Source organism: Onychomys torridus, chromosome 6 (genome assembly GCF_903995425.1).
Source record: "Onychomys torridus chromosome 6, mOncTor1.1, whole genome shotgun sequence".
In the NCBI taxonomy this organism is placed as follows: Eukaryota; Metazoa; Chordata; class Mammalia; order Rodentia; family Cricetidae; genus Onychomys; species Onychomys torridus.
In genome coordinates this window covers 97,378,547-97,401,499 of record NC_050448.1, presented here as the reverse complement: position 1 = coordinate 97,401,499, position 22,953 = coordinate 97,378,547, and the positions used below count along the sequence as shown (strand labels likewise).

Genomic DNA, 22,953 nt, shown 5'->3' with positions numbered 1-22,953 from the left:
GAGGCACTTGCCTGATAGGCTGCAGCTCAATCTCTAATGTTACATGTCAGAAAAAAAAAAAAAATAGCACTAGAGTTCTAGATATATCCCTGTCCTTCAAGAAGACAACTTAGATTTCTTTCTCTGGTAAAATGACATATCTATGGAGAAAAATGCTGAAATTATGAACTAGTTAGCAAATAGTTTCAAAATAGGTATTTGTATAAAACTGTAAATACTCTAGTTTCATTCATAAGGAATAGCCATTTAAATTTAAGTTTCTTTCAATAAGTTCTTTTTTCTATGAGCTGATTGGGGGTTTAACTGAGTAGTCTCTCACAGAACCTGAGGAGTTCACAGAACACTTACTTGTATTCCAATGCTAGATCTAGTTGCCTCTGCCAGTTTTACAATATTTCTAGTGGACTCCAATTCTGAAAGGTTAAAAGACAAAAATTAACATTTTTCTCTACATGTACATTCTAAAATTATTTGTGCTTCTTCAGTTAAAGGTGATCACACATATGAGTATGCATCATGATATAAGGAAGCAATTCTTAATCTAACTGCTCATCAGAATCAACTGGGGGACAAACACACATGCATGACTCTCACCTGTCAGAACACCACCTAACCCAGTGTGGGCTAAGCACAGGCAGAGAAGAATCCTACGTCCCTCCAAATATGCCACATGTTCACAAGCAAATCTGTTGTGCCCCTTAGGAAAGCTGCTAGAAAATGGGCATAACAACCCTGTCTTGCCTATTTTCCAAGCATTGGGGATTAGGTAAGATAACAGATGCTGTAAAACTACTGAGCTGTTTCTGCCACGCTTCCTTTCTTTCTGCTTCTGCATCTACCATTGCTCTCCTCTGCTGTTACCTATATGGATTATACTTCCTCACCCATCACAGTGAGGCCTCTTTAAAGGCAGAGACAGCGTTGTCTTTGTGTAGCTATAAAAAAATGTTTAGTATAAGAAAGCCTACCGCAAGAAAAATTCTATTTATTAAAATGAACACTCATTGGCAATAGTGACACTTCAGAGTCTGCAGAAGACAAACCACAAACCAGTCAGCGCTAAACTGAAGTTAATCAGAGGCTCTAACAGAGAACTCACCCAAGTTTAGCTTCTTTTCCACCCACGACACTATGTTCTTGGTGTATTTTGCCCACGTTTTAGCATATGACAGAGCCAAGTCTATAGAGTCAGTGTTCTTTAGCAGCAAGTTGTCGAGTTCTATAGGGGAGAAATTTCCTGAAATTACAAACATCACAATAAGTAGTACATGTGAGCACATACTAATTCTAAAAACAAAGCACTTGGATCCTTAGAAATTAATCAACAAAAACTAGTTAAAAATTCAAAGGATAAGTCTATTAAAATGCTATTGTTTATATTTAAAATTTTACTGTATTTTTAATCTTTAAAGATGTATTTATTTTTACTTTATGTGCATGTATGTTTTGCGTGAGTGTATGTCTGGTGGGCACCATATGCTTGAAGCAGGAGTAACCCCCTGAAACTAGAGGTATAGTGTGAACTGCCATGTGTGTGCTGGGAAACCACTCCAGGTCCTCTGCAATAGTGAGTGCTTTAACCACTGAGTCACCGTATCTCCAGCCCCTGTATTTTATACTAATATGTATTTCTATATTTGAGTTACAATCTGTATATAATTATGATCTGTTTACATCATCACATAATCTGCTCAAACAAGGTTTCTCTTTACACACACATACACGCACGCATGCACGCACACTCGATTTTTGTGTTTTTGAGATAGGGTTTCTCTGTGTAGCCCTGGCTATTCTGGAACTCAATCTGTAGAGCAGGCTGGTCTCCAACTCAGAGGCCTGCCTGCCTCTGCCTCCCAAATACTGGGATTAAAAACATGCACCACCACCGCCTGGTTTTATATGTAAAACTTTCTGTATCATTTTATATTAAAAATGAATACACTAGATTACAAAGTACAAAGAGATTAAGCAATACAAAATACTTATTGAGAGAAAATGCAAACTATCCAATAAAGTCCTGAACACTACCTTTTTCACTGGGTAAGTCCATCGAGTCCACAGAAATGTTTTCAAAAGACTTAACACATAGAAGAAAACAAATTTAAGATTAGACCAGAAAACAACAAACCGCTGCTTCCAAAATTCTGTTCTCAATTTTATTATGCTGACATAATTCCTGCTCAAGAATTTCAAGTATTTAAAACTCAAAGGGCCTAAGAAGTCTGCTTAAATACCACAAAATTGCAAGAATTATAGTTCCCAAGATTCAACAATGAACAAACTCATTTTATCTGATTAGTTAAAAAAAATCAACGAATCCACGTAAAACTTCAAATTCTACCAATCTAAAAAGGTTCAGAAGTTAAGCAATTACACTAGGCTTCCAACATAAGAGAACATCTAGCCACCTTTTGCCATTTTATCAAAGGTACATGTCTTTTCAAGTTTTTTAGGCAGCTAAGTATAAAATTTTTTGTGATAAAAATGCCATGCATATTATATTATGTATATTATGTATATAGCAGATACCAGTTACATATAGCTACTCAAACATTTAGAATATGGTCAATCAACTACAAAGTGAACTTTTAATTTTATTTGTCAATTTAAATTTAAAGAACTACATGTAATAGCTATACCTTATTAGATAGTGTTTAAAAATATCATCCCAGTTGCTAAATAAATTTTTTGTTTTGTTTCATTTGTTTAAAAAAAAGGGTCTCATATGTAGCTCTGGTTGGCTTAGAACTCACCATGTAGACCAGGCTGCCTAAACTCACAGAGATCTGCTTGCCTCTGCCTCCCAAGTGCTGGGACTAAAGGTGTATGGCTAAATAAATTCTTAGACAAATCTGATCTACATTGCTGGGCAATACAGGGTTTGCAGATTCAATGCAAAAGGGATCAAAGATACCAGGGTCTAAAGTTCAGTTCTAGTAGGTAGATGACATTGGACTAAACTTTTAGGCTTACCTAACCTTAGTTTGACCTTCTATATAAAGAGGATAGGAGGCTACTTTCTATGTCCATCTCTTGTCTCCACATGGTCATAATACATATATATATATACACCCACACTCATATCCCCCACCCCCACTCCCCAAAAAGCTCTTCACTCAAGTTTTGGACCCTATAACATCAAATTCATGAATAGTTAGGCTGCTTTCTTAATACAGCATCACTTAGAAAAGTATAACCAAATTACTACTATAGAAGCTGACCATTTATTTTATCAGATATAAAATGAACTAATCTGCTTTGTTTAGCCTCAAAATGGTAAGGTAATCTATAAAGTTTAACACTGTCAGATTAATACTAAGATCCACATCAGAAAGCAGCTGTGACAGTAAGTTAAAAATATTAGAGACTTCGCTTTCAGAAGACTGGGCCTACCTTACTTCCTCGAGAAACAGGCAGTCGCAGTACTGAATCATTGCCCACATCTCCCATAAGGAAGTTTGTGAGGCTGTCCAGAGAGGTTAAGAAAAGCATGGAAATAAAAAGACAAGTTATTACATGTCTCTGTCTCTTACTTTCAATCACATCTAGAATAAATTGCTTTAAGAAACGCCTAGGAATCTCATCACCCAAACCAGACACAGCCACTTGCTACTACTAAGGCTGCTACTAAGAGTTAGTTCTACAGATACTTGCAAGTCAGTCAGTAAAGCAACACAGAAGGTAGCGCTTGTCGAGTTGTGATGCTATGTGATACTACTATTGGTTTTTCATATCTCCTACAAATTTATGGACTATATATTCTCATTAAGACATTCAGGTGCACTGACTTAAGTGATAGACTTTACTTACATATTTCCAAAGGTAAATGCCAAAGTTTCAATGGAGGAAAACACTTCTTGAAATAGATAGTTTTTGTTTTCTTCATTAACTTCTGTAAAGTTCACAGCTATAAACAAAGATCAGTTGCAGTAAGTGGTGGGAGAAAATAGGTTTAACACTAGATTTATATGAAGTCATTTACTCTTTTAATCACTATTACTTCAAAACACATTAAAAGGTTCAGAAACTTAAAATCTAATATACAAAATGGGCAGAACATTTAAGTTCCTTATTAAGGAAATCATGCAAAAGCATCAGTTTGCACAGAAGTAGCTGGAACTGCAGCTGATTAATGTGTGACTCACATAATCCAACACATCTAAACAGTGACTGAAATTAATCAGTCTTGGGAGTCACAGAGTCCATACTGTCCCTGACCTCTTTATGGAGTGTTCTGTGTTATTTTCTTCCCACTACTCTCTGGCATTTTAAAAAACAACTAAAGATGCTGGCCCACTGAAGTGACCAAGAAGCACAAACTTAATATAAACTATAAACAACTAGAGACATTGATACATTTTGCATACCATAGAAAGTATGACACAGCATCACATTTTAAAAAACAGTACTTTAAAGAAGTTAAAATCCTATTTACTATTTATACATAGCTTTATTTCCTGTCAACAGGCTCTTGGGTTCTGAGGTACACTTAACTAACATAGCTGGTTTTGTTTACAGTAGGTATATTCTGACATTTTGTATTTTGTTAATGAATATTATGAAGTACAATTTGAAAAGGTTCTTATTTTAGCTTCTTTCTGTGTACAAGTATTAAAAACCAAGACAGAATTTATTAAGGTAAACTCTGAAGGTGGAATTGGCTTTTTAAAAAAATTATTATTATTATTTTTTTAATTTAAGTAAGCCATGTTACTCTGTAAGAGGCAGCTGGTCCCTGTACTGCCCTTCCCCTCCGACATGCTCTGCTTACAAAAGACAGGAGGAAGCTAGGAAGCTACCCTCTGCATTACAAGTCATTTTAAATCTTGGCTAGAGTTTGAAAAATAGCTCTATCACCAAAGATTCAGATTTCACAGGTTTATTATTTCATAATACTAATTTATTATTTCAGTTGATTGAAATATGCAAATAAGGTTAGAAAGCAAGAACTCCTGAAATTACAACCAGAAGAATTACTGTATAGCTACTCCTTTGTAGACTACAGGGTTTCAAATTTTTCTAAATATCCCGTATAAAAAAAAGAAAAATTTAAGAATCTGTCAGTGCAAATAATAAGAATGTTTCTAGATCTTTGCTCTGGTCAAGTTGGAGAAACAGACTCCACTTATGCCTAAAATAACTAAAAAACAAAACAAAATCCTGTACAAAACTGAAGAAAAAACTATTTTAAAGACATTAGATTATTAGGCAACAAAAGAATGTCCATGCAGCAGCATTTATTTACTAAGCAGTAATCTTTTTGTTGTTGTTTTTTTAAGACAGGATTTGGGTTTCTCTGTGTGGACTGGCTGTCCTTGAACTCACTTTCTAGAGAGACTGGCCATGAGCTCAGAGATCTGCCTGCCTCCACCTTTCCAGCACTGGGATTAAAGGCATACGCTAATATACCCAGCTAATAATAGGCAGTAATTTTTGACAGACAAGAAACTAACCATTATAAGCTTACAATTGCCTCAGTTTACTGCCTTATATTACACAAAGCAGATTTCCAAAGGACATGTCCAGAGGTATTTTTTAAAATGTTATAATCTGAAGGATCAGTTAAGCAGGAGGACATAACAATTTTATAAATTTATATACATATTTATAAATGTATAGAGCTGCAAAATTCACAAAGCAAAAACTGACAATAACCACAATGGAAAATGGATACATTTTCAGTGAAAGACATCTTAATACTCCTCTCAATAAGTGACAAGAAACATAAAATAAGGAAGGATCCAGAATACTGAATGATACTCATCAATCAACTTGACAAGACAGACATTTCTGTACAACTCTACCCAGGAGCAAAATGTACAAAACACAAGTTCTTATCAAGAGGATGTTTAGTAACACAGCCATATTACGAGCCATAAAACACCTCTCAATAAACATAATCGTTCAAATTATTCAAAATATACTCTCTGACTACATGGAATCAGATTAGAACAAAAAATTTCTGAAAAATATTCAACACTTGGCAATTAAATAGGATATGTCTACATTACCCATGGGTCAAATACAAAGAGCAATTAGAAGTACTCTGAACACAGTGGCGATGAATACACAGACCCGCAGAGTCTGTCTGCCAAGGAGAAGAGGACAGGCAGAGAAGAATCCCAACAGGACAGTGGCACAAGAATGTCCATGGAGCAGCATTTACTAAGCAGTAGCATTAACACAGGAGCAGCTTGCTGCCTGCCCATTCGACCTCAACACAACCACTTTAATTTTTCATTGGAGAGTACTTTATAACACTATCCCAATTTTCTTAATTGTTCCTCCTTTCCTATAGGTATATCTTTTCATGACATTAAATACAATTGAGAGATACAAATAATTACTATATTTGTGTGAAATGACTGAAAGCAATGAAAAGGTAATTACTTTGGTCCATCTTTCTTGTCTTCCTCCCTACTTGAACAAGGTTTCAGTCACCCAGTGAGAATTCCAGTGGCTGCCTTTCCTCCCCCTTCAAAGCAGCTCTGTATTTCTATATGCTTTGCTCTTGTTGCTCCTGCTCCATTCCAAAAGTCTGTGGACAATGTTATACCTTCTCATTCTCTAGTTCAGAACCCTGTACCAACATGATTTTTCAGTCAATGTTTGGTCCGAGTTCAGTCAACAATGCTGAAGGAAACCACAGACCACACAGGGCCTCTAGCTCTCATTGCTGACTCCTAAGTAAGAACGTAGGCAGAGGCAGGTGGATCTCTGTGAGTTCGAGGCCAGCCTGGTCTCCAAAGTGAGTTCCAGGAAAGGCGCAAAGCTACACAGAGAAACCCTGTCTCGAAAAACCAAAAAGAAAAAAAAAAAAAAAAAAGAGGAAGGTAGGTCCTATAAACAATCTACTTAGGCCAAGTCTTCGCTCTTTCTCTTACCGTACATGAAACACTAACATCTTAGCCCACTAGCCTCATTTATAAAGTGGGATGAATTGTAACTTCAGAAGTTGCTGTGGGAATTAAATGACCTTGGAAAACCATACTCAAACAGCACCATCAACTTTCCATAGTGGAAATCGAAAGCGTTCTTTACCAAAGTCTTCAATCTCCTTACTTATCTTCAGCTTTCAGCTGTTTTACCACTTACTCTGCATACCTTGGAAAAACTTCTCAGGACATTTCAACCTCCTTATCTGCTGAGGGAGAGCTGATCTGACAGGTTTGTTAATCTCAGAATTGTGCTGATTATGTGAGGTCATCCATGTAAAGAGTTTAACAACCTAAACAACATTAGCTATAATTACTAATTATTACAAAACTAACCATTTCCCTCCATCATGAAATATTCTACTCTCTTAAAAGTTATTTGTTAAAATACATGGAAGAGTAAAGCTTTGGGGTTTCAGACAAGGGTTCAAGTCAAACCTTGACCAATTCCAGTGCTGAAAGATGACCTAAATTTACTTTCTTTCCATGCAAAGCAGTATATCAAGGACAGAATGAGAAACGAACATTACACCTGGAATTCAGTAGATATGTGCACCCTACCTCAGTTCCCCACCCATCAGCAGACATTTTTTCCTCATACAGATCTTATCTTAGGCTGCCCCTCTGTATCTTCCTTTCATTTCTACACTACTGAGGAACCATTTCTCCAGGTACTGCGTGCTACAGACCAACATTCACAATAGTTTCTTTCACATGGTCTTCTACTTTCCTCTTGCTTTCCCCCACATCGCTTAGCTCAGAGTTTTGCTTCTAAAATGTCCTTTCTCCTTTTCATTCCTACTGCTATAGCTTCATTTAAAAGAATACATTTTGCCTCTCTGAGATTTAGATTTAAATTTAACAAATGATATCATAAAAATCTTAAGAAAAAAGATCTAGAGAATGGTGAAACGTCAGAGTAAGGAAGGCCATTCTAATAACAAACTCACTATTTGTCTCAAAAACAAAAAATAAATAAAAAAAACTATTAAAAAAAAGACTGATGCTTTAAAATGCAAAAATAAATAAAAAGATAAAGCAAAGAACGAGTAAAGTTATAACCTATAGTAAATAGCTAATGTTAGAAATACAAAGTTTCTATAAGTTATTCATATTTAAAAATATCAAACACCAAGAGAAAAACAGGAAATAGACCGATTCAAATAAAAGGATGTACAAATGACTCTTGGTACATACTCAATTGCACTCAAAATGGAGAAAATGCAGATCAAACCTACACCAAAGTATCAGTTTTCACGTCGAGCCCAGGTAAGGAATATTGATTACTAGCACTGCTGGCGGAGGCAGGGGAATCAGCTCCTTTCACGTAGGCAGAGGGCAGGGCCTGAGGACATCTGGCAGTACCCAAAACTACAAGCACACAAGCTCTCTCAATACCACGGACTAGGAACTGCAGGGCTTCACATAGAAGCAGCAGCAGGAAACAATGTTAAATTACATCCTGTCAGCACTATGTATAACCACACAGCTTTGAAAAAATTAAATAAAAACCAAAGAACTGAGAAACACCTTCTGTGCAGACAAATGAGCAAGCAGAAGAATACTATCATTTGTAAAGGAGAACTGTACATGTTTGCTTGTTTGTGTGTGATGTATCTCTGAAAAGATTCAAAAGAAATCAGTGACAGTCATGGTCTATCTCAGGACTAGAATGAGTGAATGGCTAAGGTCTGAAAAAGCAATACTCTCTGAGCCGTCTGCATATTGAACTGTATGAATGAACTACATGTTGAAAAATTAGGTTTATAGAACAGAAAGACGAGGCTTCGAAAATGTGTGTGTAATTAAGGTTTTTCTTTTTCTGTTTGCCAATTTTTAAATACATGGCAATATATAGATGAAAAATACAAAAAAATCTTTTCATTTATATTATCAATAAAACTGACCTAAACAGTTGAAAATACTAAGTACAACATAAATTACTGATATCTGAAGACGTCTTTATCTGCTTCAAAAATAGGCTGTATCTCTCTTACCATATTGCAAATATTTTGTCAACTGCTCTTCCTGCTTGGAAACAGAAAGAGACAGAGGAACTACAAATCACTGCCAGAATGAATGGGAGAAAGCTAAGAATTGTTCTTTTTAAAGTTATTACAAGGTAAAGTCCATGTTTACAGTAAAAACAAAAAACAAAAAACAAAAAACAAAAAAAAAAGAAAGAAAAAAAGAAAAGAAAAAAAAAGGCCACAGGAACGATTCTGTTTTAGAACTAGATTCATTTCGTAAATTCAAACCTGTGGCGACAGTCTACACAGTCCTCAGTTATTCTGTGTATAGTCTACACAGTCTTCAGTTACTCTGTGTAGTCTACACAGTCCTCGGTTACTCTGTGTACAGTCTACGCAGTCCTCAGTTACTCTGTGTACAGTCTACACAGTCCTCAGTTACTCTGTGTACAGTCTACACAGTCCTCAGCTACTGTGTACAGTCTACACAGCCCTGTTACTCTGTGTACAGTCTACATAGTCCTCGGTTACTCTGTGTACAGTCTACACACTCCTCAGTTACTCTGTGTACAGTCTACACAGTCCTCAGTTACTCTGTGTACAGTCTACGCAGTCCTCAGTTACTCTGTGTACAGTCTACACAGTCTTCAATTATTCTGTGTTATGTGTTTTGTTTGTTTGTTTGTTTGTTTTTTGAGACAGGGTTTCTCTGTGTAGCTTTGCGCCTTTCCTGGAACTCACTTGGTAGACCAGGCTTGCCTCGAACTCACAGAGATCTGAATGGCTCTGCCTCCCGAGTGCTGGGATTAAAGGCGTGAGCCACCACTGCCCGGCATGTTTTGTTTTTTTAAATTTGAATAGTCTGGCAATTTTTGAAAAATGCCATTTGACTGTTCATGCTCAGGTCACTGGGTTTTTTAAAATGTAACTGGTGAGCTAAGACTGGATGATGATTTAGGTGACTCCTACATTCCTACATCTTTCGGATCTTATCACACAATAGTTTTTCTTGAAGTTTCTCCCCAAATGAAGAAAATAGAGAAATGGTTTCTACTCATTCTTTGCCTTCTAAATTACTATTACTTAAACTAAATTACTATTAAATAAATTCTGATTTAACCTCGATTTTGCAGGTAACTTAATATTTGTGGAGGGCCTCAAAAACAAAAACAAAAAACCCTTTCAACATTCTCTGGTTTCACTGGAACCTTACAGAAACCGGGTTTTCCACCAACAAATGAATTTTAGCTTCCTCTTTCCATTTCCAATTTCATCCACAGGAAAATAGTGGCAATAACTCTGAGTATAAGAAGGCCATCTTGGGAGATACTGTCAGAAGACTTCTACATTAAGAGCAGTACTCTCTTCAGGTCTGTCTCTGGAATGTGGACACCAGCCACATGCCGGTGCACTCCTTCCCCAGGACATCCTGACTACGCACAATAGCCACTAACAACAATTGAACTAAGTCCCTATTTCCAAGCATGGAAATTTTACTATCTATAGACACAAATTTCCATATCTAAGTAAAGTTAACCGGCACTTGTAAACAATCGACTTGAAAACTAATTTGGTTACTAAGCACATTTTAAAAGGCACAAAACAAGCTACCCCTGTTTCCCACTTCAAGTGTCTACAGCACTCTTCCCTCCCAGTGCTTCAAATAGAAAAAAGGAAACCATGCAAACAGGAAAAGTCTTAAGTCAGAAAAGAAGTGTGTGTGGGTGTGTGTGTGGGGTGGGGGTGGTAATAGAGTCCGTTTTTATTGAAAGGTTTTCCTTCTTTTCTGCGTCCCCCCCCCCCCCCCCCACTGCCTTCTTGCCTTTTCTGCATATGAGCAGATTCAGCATCCTCAGCTTTTTCTCCCTGGAGTTCGCACAGGGCCCACTGCAGCCTCACCCTGCCAGCACAGCTGCTGTTAGTGCCCGCACCTCATCTGTCCACCTGCTGGCCCGGGAGCCTCTCCTTCTGGTGAGTCTTTCCTTCACTAGCCTGGGCGGCCTACTGTGCCCCTGTGGTACCTCCGTCACTTACCTGCCTCTGACTGTCACACACCACTTTTTACAGTGCACTACTGGAAGCCGTGCTGTCTGGTCACTGGTACTTTACTCTGATGAGCACTTCTTAAACCCTGCTCCTCTGAGCCTCCATCTCTCTTGCTGCCCCGCAGGCCATCTCTCTTGCTGCCTGGCAGGCCTTCCTCCAGTCTGTCCCTCTTCTCCGACCCTGGTTTCCTGTCAGCCTTCATCTTCCCTTACAAGTCTTCATCTTCAAACACCTCCTGACAAATGCCTGGCATCCTACCAGCTACCATGGCCCACCTCAAGCTCACATCTGCAATTTTTATCTAGTCCATTATTCCTCACAATTTCCTCATCTAGCTAATACTCCCTCCACTCAGCGTTTCTTATATATTGGAGTCCAGAATAATTTTAGCAATTTCAAGTGGCTGTCATTACAGAGACCAATGTCCTAACTCTCAATTCTGTTTTAGTACTATATATACACACACACATAAATATCACCACACATACCTGATTAAAATTGTAATTTCCTTTTCACATACTAAACTGAGCCTTGCTGTTCTCCATCTGAAGTCACTACAAATGACCACTTCCTAACACTCCTGTCTTCACTTAGCAAAGGGTCTGCAGATAGTAATAAACAACCTTAAAGGGGGGGTAATCTCATTGACAAAACTGAAGTTTCAAACATTGGTTGTTTGGTGGAAGTATGTAGTTTTTACTTTTAAGAAATCTTTAGGTGTGAACTGGTGGGAATATTTATACATCAAAATATGTAAGATTCTTTTTTCAGACAAATCCTACAATGCCATGAGGGTGGGCATACAGTCAGCGTGGATACTCTCTGCCCTCAGTGGCCCACCCTTAGGACATCTTCCTTACCTTTTACTTTTGCAGTAAGCATTTCTGCAGCATTATGAAGATCTACAGAATTGAGGTTCTGATGCTTATTCATTATAGATTTTAAAACACGGAGAAGTTCATCCAGACGTATATGAATGACTTCTTTAAAACAGTCTTTAAAAGGAAAACAAAACAATTAAAAAATTAATTTACATTGCAAAGTTGAAGAAATCCAAGCTACAGAAGACATGGAGATACTTCTGGTAAAGCACTGGTTCCATGCTTTCAGCCACTACACATTCAGTTCCATTTAACTGTTGTAATTATAGACCATTCTTCGCACTTTCCAAAAGTCCTTTGTCACTGGATTCATTAAGGATTTCAGGACCAGATACACTGGTGCAAACCTTAATCCAAGCACTTGGGAGGTGGAGGCAAAAGATAAGTAGGAGTTCAAGGTCATCCTCAACTACATAGTGAGTCTGAGGCCAGCTGTAGTTACATATAACCCTGTTCAAAAAATGGGCAGTGGTAGTGCAAGTCTTTAATCTCAGCACTCCGGAGGCAGAGGCAGAGGCAGGAAGATCTGAGTTCAAGACCAGCCTGATTTGCAAAGTGAGTTCTGTGACAGCCAGGACTACATAGAGAAACCCTGTCACAAAGGACAAACAAAATACCAAAACCAACAAAACTAGGGCCAGTGGGATGGATCAGTGGGTAGAGGTGCTTGCTCTGATAGCCTGGCAACTGAACTCAACCTCTAGTACCTACATAAAGGTAGAAAGAGAGACTCGACTCCCCAAAGTTGTCCTCAGACCTCCAAATGTGTTCCGTGGCATAGGCTCACACACAAATGTATGCATGCACACACAATAATGATAATGATAATAATAATATAATAATAATAAAATATGAAGACGACGAAGAAACAATAAAAAAGAATTTCAAAGGCTACCACAGTGTTGCCAACTTAAGACTACTTCTTCATTTGTCCTAGTCTAAACATACTCTTCAGACTTCTGGAGGCAGCTAAATAGGAGCACTCATTCCTACCTTATGTCTTTAATATACATAGTAACAAACTCAAAATCCCTAAAAAGTCTGATATATTAACCAATATTTTTAAAAAGTTCAGTTTCCACATTAGAATTGGTTCTCTACTTTAATTATGGTATATGTGCAAGAAGCATCATTTGATCTGTACATTTAAAAACTGGGATATAATTTACTTATTAAGATTTACAGGTCTTTAGTGAAGTTTTTTCTTTTTACAAAAGCTAAATTAGCAGTGAATGATGAAAATCGGGCGAACATGAAAAGAAATCTGGACTTCTGGGTACTCTTACAAAAGTTCCAGCAGGCCCAGTATTCTCAGCAGTGTTCCTTCTGGGCCCACAACCTAATCAAGGTCCACTTCCAGTCAGAATGTGCAGATCTGTGAGGTTGTGACCATGTAACTTCTCATCCAAACCAAAACGCTTTTTAGAGTAAAAAGGGAGGGTGCTGTCCACAATCACACTAACATAACTTATTTTGGATCACCATCCCAAGTGAACCTGAACATGTACTCACACTACCTTTAAAACTGTGAAATAATGCTTAAAAGTTTGAAAAAACAAACATCTTAAATATTATATTGATAGAATTTTTCCTTCTATAACCTTGCATAGCACTAATGCTCAGTAATGTTTAGAATTTATTAACAAGTGCTTAGTATAGATTAGGCATGCTCAAAAATATTTAATTTTTATTATTAGGTAGACAATTAAAAAACAAACAAACCACTATACAGACGAGAATACTAAAGTAGACTAAATTTATCAGGTTATTAAATTGTAGAGCCCAAATCTGAACCCAGAGTATATAGTTCCAGAATTCATGCTCTAACTGTTATACCACCACTATTGAAAGAGCTTTAAAAACAACAAAACTGGAAAGTCAGTTATCTCATCATTATGTAAATGTTTTAGAAATAATGAAAGATAATAACCATAAAGAAAAACAAAAATATTCTCCCATATCCACCAAATATTCCCCTTCCTAACAGCACTATCAAGAAAGAAATGTGAGGATGAGGGACCTATCTGTTACAGGGTGATCCCAGAGTAGCACTTCTGGGAGCGAGCATAGACTTTAGGAGGAAGTGCCAGGGAAGACAACCGTGAGAGCCCAGACCTTTCTCTCTGCTCTGCAGCTTGTGATGTGATGGTGTGAGCAATTTTTCTTTAGCATACACTCTCTCATCATCATGTGCTGCCTATCACATGCCAACGTCTTGGAAGCCGTTTATGCACTGAGTGAAACCCACGATTCTCTAAGAGTAACCTGCAGTATATTCCCTACTAGAGGCTTTTGTTTCTTTGTTTGAATTCCGCAGCACATCCCAGTAACTATCAGCATAAACCATTTACCAACTTGAAACTCTTATTTCTACACAGGAAGCCCTTACAAACAGATACTGAAGTTGTTCTAAATTAACATTTTGAACCTGTCAACTTGCATTTCCTATCATATAGCACAACTTTAAATGTAGTCGCATTATAAATGTAATGCCTGCCCTTTGATTTATGCTACAAAGGAATCCCAGATACAAACATAAGCAAGTGTAACTGCTCTTAATACCAGTTTTCTAGAACAGCAATGGTTGTGTGTTTACCCCTTTAACGTGACAAATTGAATTTTAATTTATTGTTTCACCCTTTTGTGACATTTATTTTCCACTACATTTAAGTAATTAAGTGAAAACAGATTAGCCAGCTCTACTTTTTGGTTCTCAGGCACTAACACAATACCGCAGTGTTTATATTGCAAACACTTCATGGAAATGCTTGAGTAAATACATGAAAAAAAAAAAAATCATGGTGTTTTCCTTGATTAAAAAAAAAGAAAAACTGACCAATTCTTAAAAAAAAAAAAAGGTTTTGTTAATTCAGCTTGACCTCTCTAGGGAACAAAGCGAAAACAACAAGGGAAAAAAGCAGTCAGAACTTATAAGGAGCAAACTTCAACTTTTTGCTGTAATGTCTACTGATACAGGACAACTGAACCCTGAGGAACAGCAGCTTTCTTCAACTAGCTCCTGGGAACAAGTAGTTCTTTCTACCTTTTAATGAGCAGTAATGGAGTCACACAGAAACGATGTATGACACTCAGCTAACCAGCAAGAGGCATGTTGAGGACGTGGCAGGGACCTATCTACAGTGTGCAGCTCTTTCACTGGATACATGACCTCGAATTTGCCATCCTCCTGCCTCAGTCTCCGAAGTCCTGGGATTACAGGCACAAACCACACATCCAAGCTCTGAATCTTTATGATAAACTGCCATGTGGTTAAAGAAATTATAGATTAGTAACAGCTATTCTGTAATACATGATTTAGCAGGCTTTAACTTCCATTAAATATGTAAGTTGTTACTATAAATGCTGTTAAATTCAATAAATCCCTTCTAGGCAAGTGCAGAAGACCAAAATACCACAAGAGCTGATACAAGTACACTAAATGAGCTACTTCTATTCCACTCCTCATTTCTTAGAGACTTAACTGCATGTTTGAGTCACTAAGCCACAGCCAATTGACATTCGCTTTAACTTCTCTCAGTGATATAGATTTGAAACTACGTCTAAAGATAGTTACTTCTAGGAGACAGATACAGAGCAGTAAAAGTAGCAACTTAATGTTTCCAGTATCTTACAAATTTGGCAGACTGTGAGGTTGCAATTAGCTACTGATGGTAAAAATTTACAGTCTGAGAAAGATCTTACACATCCTTTTTATCTATCACATGGGGAAAAAAAAAGTCTGGGTTAACCTACAAGTCAGGATATCAACTGACACTGTGAATTCATGCAGAATGTATCACAACATTCTATGCTATTTAACATAGTAACATTTTATTTAACACCTGCTATTCAATAAAATTTGCTTTAGAAACTTAATGTTACCTCTTCTAACTATGGCTCTGTCAAATCTAGAACCTAGGATTTGTTATAAGTCACACTTTAAGAATTGTGTTTTTACAAAATAAAATTTGGTTGTTTTTTGTTTTTTTGGTTTGGTTTGGTTTTTTGAGACAGGGTTTCTCTGTATAGACCCAGCTGTCCCGGAACTCACTCTGTAGACCAGGCTGGCTGCAAACTCATAGAGATCTGTCTGCCTCTGCCTCCCAAGTGCCACCACCACCTGGCTAACTTTTAAGTTTTTTCATTAACTTTATACTTTTATTTATGTGAGTATTTTGTCTGTATGTACATCTGTGCGCCACTAGTGTGCCTGATGTTTTTTAGAAGCCTCCATTGGATCCTCTGGAATCAGTTAGAGATGGTTGTGAGCTGCCATGTGTGTGCTGGGAATTGAACCCAGGTCCTCTGAAAGAGCAGCCAGTGCTTTTTACCACTGGGCCATCTCTCCTGCCTCCAAAAGTTTTTGTTGTTTTGACAATTTAACTAGTTTATCCAACTCATAATAAATGTTTTGTTGTTGTTGTTGTTGTTTTTGTTTCCTTTGTTTTTCTGAGGCATGGTTTCTCTATGAAGCCCTGGCTGTCCTCGAACTCAGAGATCTGCCTGCCTCTGCATCTCTCGTGCTAAAATTAAAGGTGTGCACCATCATGCCTGGCTTCATAATAAACTTGTACCTTTAATCCCGGTCTATTTAAAAAACAAAAAAGGAAAGGTGTGGCGAGGATAAGGAGAAAGGGGAGTGTGTATACTTGTAATCTCCAGTGCTAAGGGGCTCAGGCAGGAGGCACTAGTTCAAGTGACTACTTAGTCAACCTGAGCAGCACAGTAAGTCCCTGTCTCAGACAACACAGCACGGCATAGCCAAGAACAAAGCACCGTAATTACCATGGTAAATGTTCATTAAAACCCATTTAAAATTAGGTGATATAAACAAAAGCAAAGTTATAAGAACAATCACAACTTATTTTTCCCACAGACATATTTGATATCATTCTACACTTTCAAACATGAAGCAGCAGAAAAACTACGTATTTTGCAGTATTCCTTCTATGTAATTAACAAGTCTTAAAATTTTTAAATTCCTAGATTCTGGAAGCATACTTTAAAATTACAGCCTAAAAAGCTGAAGAAATGGCTTGGCAGTTAGGAGTGTTTGCGGCCCTCTGCAGAGGACTTGGGCTTGGTTCCCAGCACCCACATCAGGTAGCTCATAACATCTATGACTCCAGGCTCCAGGAGTATCCTACCTTTTCTGGCCTATGTGAGCACTTACTACATGTGGTATACACATAGGCAAAACAACTTATAAACACAAAATAAATCTTTTCTAAAAATTACTGCATAAACTAGGAGAACATTTGTGAATCTGTTTTTTGGAAGGCAGAAAAGATTACTCCTACAGACCTGGGTGGGGGTTGGGGGGACACAAACCTGAAATAGGACTTATATACATACGTCAATCTACAATTAAACATATAAGTCTACATAATCAAATGCAAAGTACATGTGCATAAGTGAGTACCTTCAGCCTTTTAATGTAAGGTGCACAGTTTATCCTTGCAATCATTCCTAGTCTACCTTAATGATACTAGATAGAGAGCTCAGACTTCAACTCCACACCTGCTACTTGTGTAAGACTACGGGCCTCACTTTGGAGACAAGCGGTGGGAGGAAAACCAAGCTCTATCACTTAACTTAGGCAGAGTACAGGTTCAGTCCTCAGGTCTTTCACTTTAAGGAGTTGTTTACTTGTAAATGTCGGGTCAGCTAGAGCATGTGCAGGAGATGAGAGAGAGGGAGGCAGAGGAGGGAGGAGAGGAAGAGGGAGGGAGGGAGGGAGGGAGGGAGGGAGGGAGGGAACCTTGGAGTGAAACTGCCTATCTCCTATCTGAGGAACACGGAGGTCTTTGATAATGACTTATTTCTTCCAATTTCTTCAACTAAAATGAGCATCACAGTTCTACTCAGGAGATCAATGAACATTTGTTATAAAACTCACAATAAAAATCTGAGTTTTGGGGAGCGGGGATAACTGTAAAATGCATCACAAAACTTGAGGATAAATAAATATGGCCGTGTCCGGCTTCAGTCTTCCTCCATTGCTCTACAGCCATTCATACACTTACGTGCCCGTGTGGGTTCTGTGTGTGGAGTCCTCCAGTTGACCCAGGTAGCTTCTGTGAGCTCTCTCCACTTGGAGGGTATCTTACCAGTCATGCAGTCCAGCCAGCCAGTCTGTCCCTAGTGTCCTGTCTTCCACCAGTGCTGGAACTACTGGTGGTTACTGCCCTGCTAGGCTTCCACATAGGTTCTGAGCATCCAAACTCTTATTACACTTGTGAGACAGTACTTTATTCTCTGAGCCACCTTACTAGATGCTGCTTTGTCATTAAAAAACAAAAAACACTCATCTAAAACCTTTTGTGGTAGTACTGATAATCTACTGTCTTAAGTACTATTTAAATTAAATCTCACTGAATAAATCTACTTCCTCGTGTACCTTTTTTGGGTTTTGTTTTAAGACAGGGTTTCTTAAACAGGGTTTTGTGTAGCCCTGGCTGTTCTGGAACTCACTTTGTAGACTAGGTTGGCCTCGAACTCAGAGATCTGCCGACCTCTGCCTCCTGAGTGCTGGGATCAAAGTTGTGTGTCACCACCACCTGGCCTACATGAACCGTTTTATCTCAAAGAGTAGTTCCTTCTGTATTTTATAACCACCTTTTTCTTCTTACTGAGGACTGGTAAGACTCTTCTTAGTCTCTGGATTGTCTACTCATATAGTGAAACTCAACTTTTTAGATAAAAAGTGATACAGCTTGTTTTAAAAATACGATTTTAAATCTGTGATACAATGGAAAACTATATAAGATTTAGATTTGAAAGAATATAAATTTCTTAAGAAAAATAAACACCAATAGAAATTCTAATGCAATTCATTTATATTAACAAAAACTTAGTTAACTGGAAACATTAAATTATACCCTACCATAAGCTGAGGTAAATAATATATTACCTAACATATCATTTTAGATAACCTTTAAAAATAAACCAGTAATAGACTATACATCAAAAAGATAAAAATGACAACTTAAAGAGGAACCTAGTTAAAAATAAGGCTTTATTATGAAGCCATACTTCTTCGAGTAAGTGGGAAGTGTCATTTTGCCGAGATGTGTTGTGGGATAGTAATGTGGTTAGGGTATCTTTCCAGCTTTCCTGTCATTCAGTCATCCAGTCAGACCCAAAGATCAAGCCATCAGAACAAACAGAACTGTGAGCAATTTCTTTAATAATATTTACACAGTCTCAAAGAATACTACATGATGGCAAATGTTAAGTCCTAAGATTTTGAACCTTTCATTTCAATCCATTCTTTTGGAAACTTGAGGTTGAAATGATAGTTAAGCTAGACAACAAACAGGACGTGGTTTTAGAAAACAAGCGCTTTAGTTATATGCAATCATTGAACTCTGGGAAGTGTCTGTGAAGGCCCCAGAGGCTCACCTACATTTTCACTCTCCATGTCTGGAGATGCCACTGTGAACTGCTATTTATCACTAAAGAAGAGGATGGTCTGGACCATCAATTGTCACTGACACCAAATGTGGATATTAAAGTAACACTAACAGTTGACAGACTTAGCTTCTCCAATCAAGCCAGTGATGATACAGTTCTTCGCTTCACGAGAATCAAGCCTCATGTTTCATTATCCATTCTAATTAGGTAAGAAAATAAATTCTGCGCTTTATTTCTAGAAGATTACAGATCATCAAAATATAATTAAGTTCATTATTAAGAAAAATTCATTAAATGTCAGTTTGGATTAAATTTTGGCAAAAATATGAAGAATAAATTTAGACAAAAGTATTTGGAATGTAAACTACAAATCACAGATCAGTAAATGTTAGCAGAAGTGTTAAACCTGGAATGTTCTCAAGTCAGCTAATGTAAAACATACTCAACTGCTTGAAATTCAAAACTAGTTTTTCTTTTGTGTTTTTGTTCCCTCACACTTAACAAGGCTTTTATTATATATTGTACTGTTATCTGATTACAAAAGGTTTACATTGTAAGCATTTAACACGGTGGGGGGGTTGGTCATAAAATTAGTAATGAAGAATGTCCTGTTCTTGCTACTGTATACATATTTATCCATGACTAAGCTGGCACTCAAGTTTTACAAAGTAGCCCATAAGAATACGGAGAAAAGAGTGAACAAACCTGAAAGAATAGCTTCTTTCAAATATAGTAACATATGGGAGAACTTCCTGATATCATTCACCAGCTCCTTGATGTATTCCGGATCAAAAATGGAGTTGGAACTTAGGGACTTGAGCCCCATTTCAGAAGTTGTAATAGCAGCAGAGAGTTGGCCTGGTGCCCAAACACGTTTTTTCTTTGCCTTTTTCTGTTTATGAGCAATCATCCTCTCACTTAACAGTCAGGAAAACTGAAATCCTTAAGGGGACAAAAAACAAAAGAGAGGAGAAAATACTCTATCAGCCAAGAAACATCATACCAGGTTTCACAAATAGCCCACAACCCACCTCAGTATTCTAGTTTTAGATACAGAAAACAATGAACTACTAATGACAGCAGCTTCCACTAAATGTCTACAATTCTGACAACTCTCTATGATAACTCAGATATGCAAACTACGTCTTCATTTCACAATGCAAGGAACCTGAGGTTTAGAGGCTAAAATGCATATATACTCTCAACTGATAATTGAAATTAAAACCTAGATAAGCTCTAATGCAAAAATTTGTGCTTATAATTACTTGGCTTTAATTCTTTTAAAAATAATTTATTTATTCTTATTTTGCATGCATTAGTGTTTTGCCTGCATGTGTGTGTCTGTGTGAGGGTGCCAGATCCCCTGAAGCTGGAGTTACAGACAGTTATAGGCTGTCATGTGGGTGCTGAGAATTGAACCCGGGTCCTCTAGAAGAGAAGCAGTGTTCTTAACTGCTGAGCCATCTCACCAGCCTCTGGCTTTAATTCTTAAGATACAGATTTTTTTTCTTTTTTAATTGTAAAAATACTTTCAAAGCGTCACTTAGTAGAAGGTCATATTTTCCCTTTACGGAATTGTCTTCAAAACTAAAGATGAAATATATTTTGAGAGCAATGTTTCCCAAATCTTTATCTCCCACTTACTACATGACCTCAGGAGTTGTTAACAATCATTTCTTCACTGTACTCTGCTCATTTATGGAGAACATACTGACCACACCTGCTCCAGAGGTTACTGTCAGAGTCAGATGGGAGAATGATACAGATGTGTCCAGTCAGCACACTGGCTCCATTAGAGTCATTTTCTGAGAATGCATGTACATGCACATGTATCCAACTTATCCAAACTTGTCAAGATTATTTATTGAAAGAAGCTCAAAGAATGTCCAGTAATCTCACATACCATGACTGGACAAATAAACTTGTGATTATGAGAGCTTTTTTTTTCTTTTGTAATTTCAGGATGATATAGTAAAAGGGCAATATTTGCTATAAGAAAAAACTTATACCAAATATGTAATTCCAGATGTGTAATCTATACAATTAATTTACAGGCTCATATGAAAATTTAAAAAAAATCACAAAATAAAAAGGGTTTTCTGTTAAGACATATAATCCCAATTGACTGGAGCTCAAAATTTTTGTCTTTTATCTTTATTTAACTGTTCCAGAATTGAAAGTCTAAATTTTGATAATAGATCTTGAAATCATAAAGGAAACAACAGAGGAGGGCCAGGTGAGAGGAGGCCAGGTGCAGTATGCAGACTCTGGAGGCAGCAAGACCTCTGCCAAGTTCAAGGCTAGCCTTTTAGGACAGCAAGGACTATGTAGAGACCCTCTCTCATTAAAAAACAAAAAAGGAATTAAATTAGCTCAAACATCATTAGAAAGTTTTCCAAACATGCTATGAGTATTTGCATACTTTCAGAATGACAGGACAACCGAGCCTCCATGTAATCAACAGAAGAAAGTTTCATGTCATAATATATTTGTTATATGTAAGGTACATTGTTTATTCATACCACAACTGACATTATAGATTTTTGGTTCCCAATTACAATTCTCTATTTATCCACCCTCACTTTTTTTGCTACTACACTGATGAACTACCATTATTTCCTATTAAGCTACTATACTAATTTCCTAAGGATCTGTCTACTTCCATTTTGTGCCATGAACCTCTAAAAGGTATGTCTCTCAGTATTCCTTCTTTGCTCAATCCTTTTCAAAAGGGCAAAGGTAAATGCTATGGTCTATGAGGTTCCAAATGATAGCTAGCTCCCACCTGCCTCTGCAAAACCATCTGGACTCACATTTTGTCACATGTACCCTTTTCATTTTCAGACCATTTTTGTTTACTATAACCCACAGCATGAAGTAATTATGCTCCAAGACTAGACTAGCATACACATTGAGTATGTCGTTTTTTTGTGTATAGTGCATGTACAAATGCATCTGTTTCACAAAACACATATTCTAAGGGCCCATGTGATATATCTGTATATTTTCTTATTCTATCCTATTTCATGTTTTATTTATTTTTATTATTATTTACTTTTGGTTATGCGTATGTGTGTGTATATGAGTGCAGACACCCAAGTAGGCCAGAGAAGCTGGCCTGGATCCCCATGGAGGAGGAATTACAGGCAGCTGCAAGCTACCTGACATGGCTACTGGAAACCAAACTTAGTTCTTCTACAAGGAAAGTGTTGTTCTCTTAGGCCCTGAGCTACCTCTACTTCAGCCTCGGGTTCATCTTTTTAGCTGAGGGTCCTGTCCGTCACATGATGTTTCATCTGCCTGGACATTCCTTCCTCCTTGGTTTACTTTCTTTGTCAGCTCACCCCCACCACCACACCAGAGCAGAATCTCAGTAGTCCTGCAGTATTTGAAACCTTCACTTTGTATTTGCTATAGTTCAAATAGACGCCTTATCCCACGATTCCTTGCCGAGACTACAATAACATCTGCTAACCGAGTAGTCTCCACTTCCACCACAGTAAGCATAGTAGGGCTGGCCTACTTCGAACTATCTGCAAAATGAATGAATTAGCAAGAATAGTAATGAACAGGTTTAGAGGTTTACTGTAACAAGTTTATAGAAAACACAAAATTAACTAGGTTGTAATATTTAAGGGAACAATTGCTTAAAATTCTATCCCTAAAATATTCTCAAAAAGAAGCATATGAAATTATATCAAGGTA

At 37.4% G+C, this 22,953-nt stretch overlaps 1 protein-coding gene across 5 annotated transcripts in view; it reads right to left on the bottom strand.

Moving 5' to 3' along the window:
- Positions 1-22,953, bottom strand: part of Arhgap29 (Rho GTPase activating protein 29) — a 66,440-nt gene that overhangs the window by 25,858 nt on the left and 17,629 nt on the right. For 4 of the 5 annotated variants that reach the window (XM_036190888.1, XM_036190885.1, XM_036190889.1 and 1 more), the window contains exons 2-8: positions 19,954-20,190; positions 11,812-11,946; positions 3,811-3,907; positions 3,394-3,466; positions 2,029-2,077; positions 1,100-1,237; positions 349-413 (exon numbers count right to left, since the gene is read on the bottom strand). In XM_036190888.1, coding sequence (XP_036046781.1) covers positions 349-413; positions 1,100-1,237; positions 2,029-2,077; positions 3,394-3,466; positions 3,811-3,907; positions 11,812-11,946; positions 19,954-20,158 — 762 coding nt within the window. In that variant the 5' untranslated portion in view covers positions 20,159-20,190. The remainder of the gene's footprint in view (positions 1-348; positions 414-1,099; positions 1,238-2,028; positions 2,078-3,393; positions 3,467-3,810; positions 3,908-11,811; positions 11,947-19,953; positions 20,191-22,953) is intronic. The other variant, XM_036190890.1, reaches the window with a different exon arrangement.